The following is a 2607-nucleotide window of genomic DNA, read 5'->3' on the forward strand; positions in this document are numbered from 1 at the left end:
AAAAAAAAAAACTCGTAAAATTCTATATTGTTCTTATACCTACCATGAATGAAATTTCTTCATGCATGATTTACTACATTACAGAACAAGCATTAGGGTTTTCATCACTGAAAATCTGTGGTGGATAGACATATTCCATATTGTATTTTGGTGGGTAATAATAGAACTCATTCCTTATCAATTCAATTTTCTCTGTTTTTTCTTCTGCTGCTGCTCCTTCAGCCGGCTTTGCTTCTTCTCCACCTTCCTTCTTCTTCTCTTCTCCTTCACCACCACCTTCTTTCTTTTCACCTCCTCCACCTTCTTTCTTCTCACCACCTTCTTCTTTTTTCTTCTCATCTCCCTCACCTTCTTTCTTTTCACCTTCTTTTTTCTCCTCTTCTTTCTTCTCTGGCTCTGTTTTTACAATTACTGCATGTTTCCCTGTTCTCTTGTAAATGTACTCGATTAACTTTGGTGGATCAAATACTCCTTTAACTGTTACTTGTGAGCTCTTCAGATCCGGCAATGCTTCTTTCACTCCTACCAGATTTAAAAAAGAAGAAATTTTGATTAAAAATCAGAAAGAAAGAGACTTTAATAATGGGGTTCACTCATTTCATTCTTTAAGAACTCAAATCAGTGAAATTCTATTAAAAACAGAGGATATTTTTTTATTAGAAATGAATTACCTTTCATTCTGAGGATACGTTTCCGGATTTCTTGAGCACAAGCTTCACAATGCATGTGAACTTTAATCACAACGACAATCACTACCTGTAATTATCAAAACAGAGGATTTATTAAGAAAAAATGAAAACAGAATATCTAATTAAGAAGAGTGTTAAAGATGAATACACAACCCCACTGAATTCATATGGAAAAATAATTTTCCCGCGGAAGGATAAAAAATCCAATGTAGCTAAAACAAATTACTAACAACATACTCAAATCGGAAGAATACTAGGTAACTTTGGATCTTAGGTTGTACAATATAATATAATCGTAACATTAATTCACCAAATTTTTTTACCCAAAATCAGATTCTTACTCAAACTGAGTTTCTTCTATTAATTGGTTGAGTTAATCTTTTCTATATTAGCTCAGAGATTTAGAAATGAAGTTTGAAAGACGAAGAATAACCATTTGTTTATAGAAAAACAGAGATTTAACGCATGCCCTTTTGAATCCAAGATTTACACCTCTTGCTTGAAGATAAGAAAAACAATATATAGAACTTAGTTCCAAATTAGAGAGAAGGGGAAACAAAAATTTCAGCTTTCCATTTTGAAACAAAACCTGGATACTGCCGTATACAAAAGAAGTAAACATTTAGGTAAAGAATTTCAGAAACAGATCAGATCCAGCCACAATTATAGTAAAAGCAAAACCTTAAGACTCTGGATCTGAAAAACCGGCAGATATTAAAAGCAAATTTGTAAAGAAAAACCCAAAGATTTTTTTGTTTCTTTTCTAAAAACAGAGTATATTAGTAAGAGATCTAGTGAGTAGTACCTCTTCTTTTTTTTCTTCAACAGGCTTAGGTTCTTCTTTCTTCTCATCAACTTTCTTATCATCTTCAGATGGAGGTTTAGGAATTGGAGAAAGAAGTTCAACTTTCCTATGGCTCTTTCTTTGAACTCTTTCTAAAACCTTCAATGGATTCTCTGCTGCCTTCTTTCCTTTTACAGTAACAATATGTGTTTTACAATCTGTTTTCACATCTTCAACACCTAATTAAACAAAAACCCATCATCAAATCAATCAAATCTTAAGTATATATTTAATCAATCAATAATAATAACCAAAATTATTACAAAAAAATACCTTCAAATCCTCTTAAACATTTTCTAACTTTCTTAGCACACCCTTCACAATGCATGAACACCCTCAACACAGTCTCTTCAGGTGGTGGTGGAGGCGGAGGTGGTGTTTCTTCTTTAGTTTCCTCTGTTTTCTTCTCTTCACCACCCCCATCCTTCTTCTCTTCCTCTGCAGGTTTCTTTACTTCCGCTTCCGCTTTCTTCACCACCACCTCCTCTGGCTTTGTCACTTCCTCTTCTACCTTCTTCTCCTCCACTTTCTTTTCCTCTGGCTTCTTCTCCTCCTATTTAATCAAAAACACAAACAAATACATTAGCATAAGCTGCATAACAGCAACATACACAGATCTCTCTCTTTCAGACATTTTCACAAACATATTCTTGTATATTACAAATTAAAATCTCAAATACCTCTCCCATTGTAATTGAAATGAAACCCCAAAGCTTGAATATGGATGAATGAATGAACCATGAACCCAGAGACAGATCCTTATGTAGTCACTCACTCTCTCTCTCTCTATTTCTCCCACTCTATCTATCCTACCAGTCTAGTTTTTCTCTGTAAAAAAAATGGAGTAAGAAACAATTTTTAAGGTACCGTCTCATCAATTTATGAGGTGCCATTTAACGAGGTGAAGTAAAAAAAATAAAAAATTGGTGGCACATGTGTGAAACAGTGCGTATAAGTTAAAATTTCGTTTACCCCCAATGCTTTTGACACACGTACAATGAGTGGTGTAAGTTCTGGTTTGCCACGTGTCGAAAGCTTTCAGATACGCTGACTAGTGTCTGACTGTACGCTTGT

General features: G+C 34.3%; 1 protein-coding gene across 1 annotated transcript in view; it reads right to left on the reverse strand.

The window, feature by feature from the left end:
• LOC113284534 (heavy metal-associated isoprenylated plant protein 7-like) overlaps nt 1-2391 on the reverse strand; it is a 2867-nt gene extending 476 nt beyond the window's left edge. Inside the window, exons 1-5 of the mRNA XM_026534030.1 lie at nt 2214-2391; nt 1807-2086; nt 1495-1712; nt 672-756; nt 1-522 (exon numbers count right to left, since the gene is read on the reverse strand). Of these exons, the coding sequence (XP_026389815.1) occupies nt 74-522; nt 672-756; nt 1495-1712; nt 1807-2086; nt 2214-2222 (1041 nt within the window). The 5' untranslated portion in view covers nt 2223-2391 and the 3' untranslated portion in view covers nt 1-73. The remainder of the gene's footprint in view (nt 523-671; nt 757-1494; nt 1713-1806; nt 2087-2213) is intronic.
• Nucleotides 2392-2607: the final 216 nt, after the last annotated feature.

This window comes from Papaver somniferum, chromosome 5, assembly GCF_003573695.1.
Source record: "Papaver somniferum cultivar HN1 chromosome 5, ASM357369v1, whole genome shotgun sequence".
NCBI classification, from domain to species: Eukaryota; Viridiplantae; Streptophyta; class Magnoliopsida; order Ranunculales; family Papaveraceae; genus Papaver; species Papaver somniferum.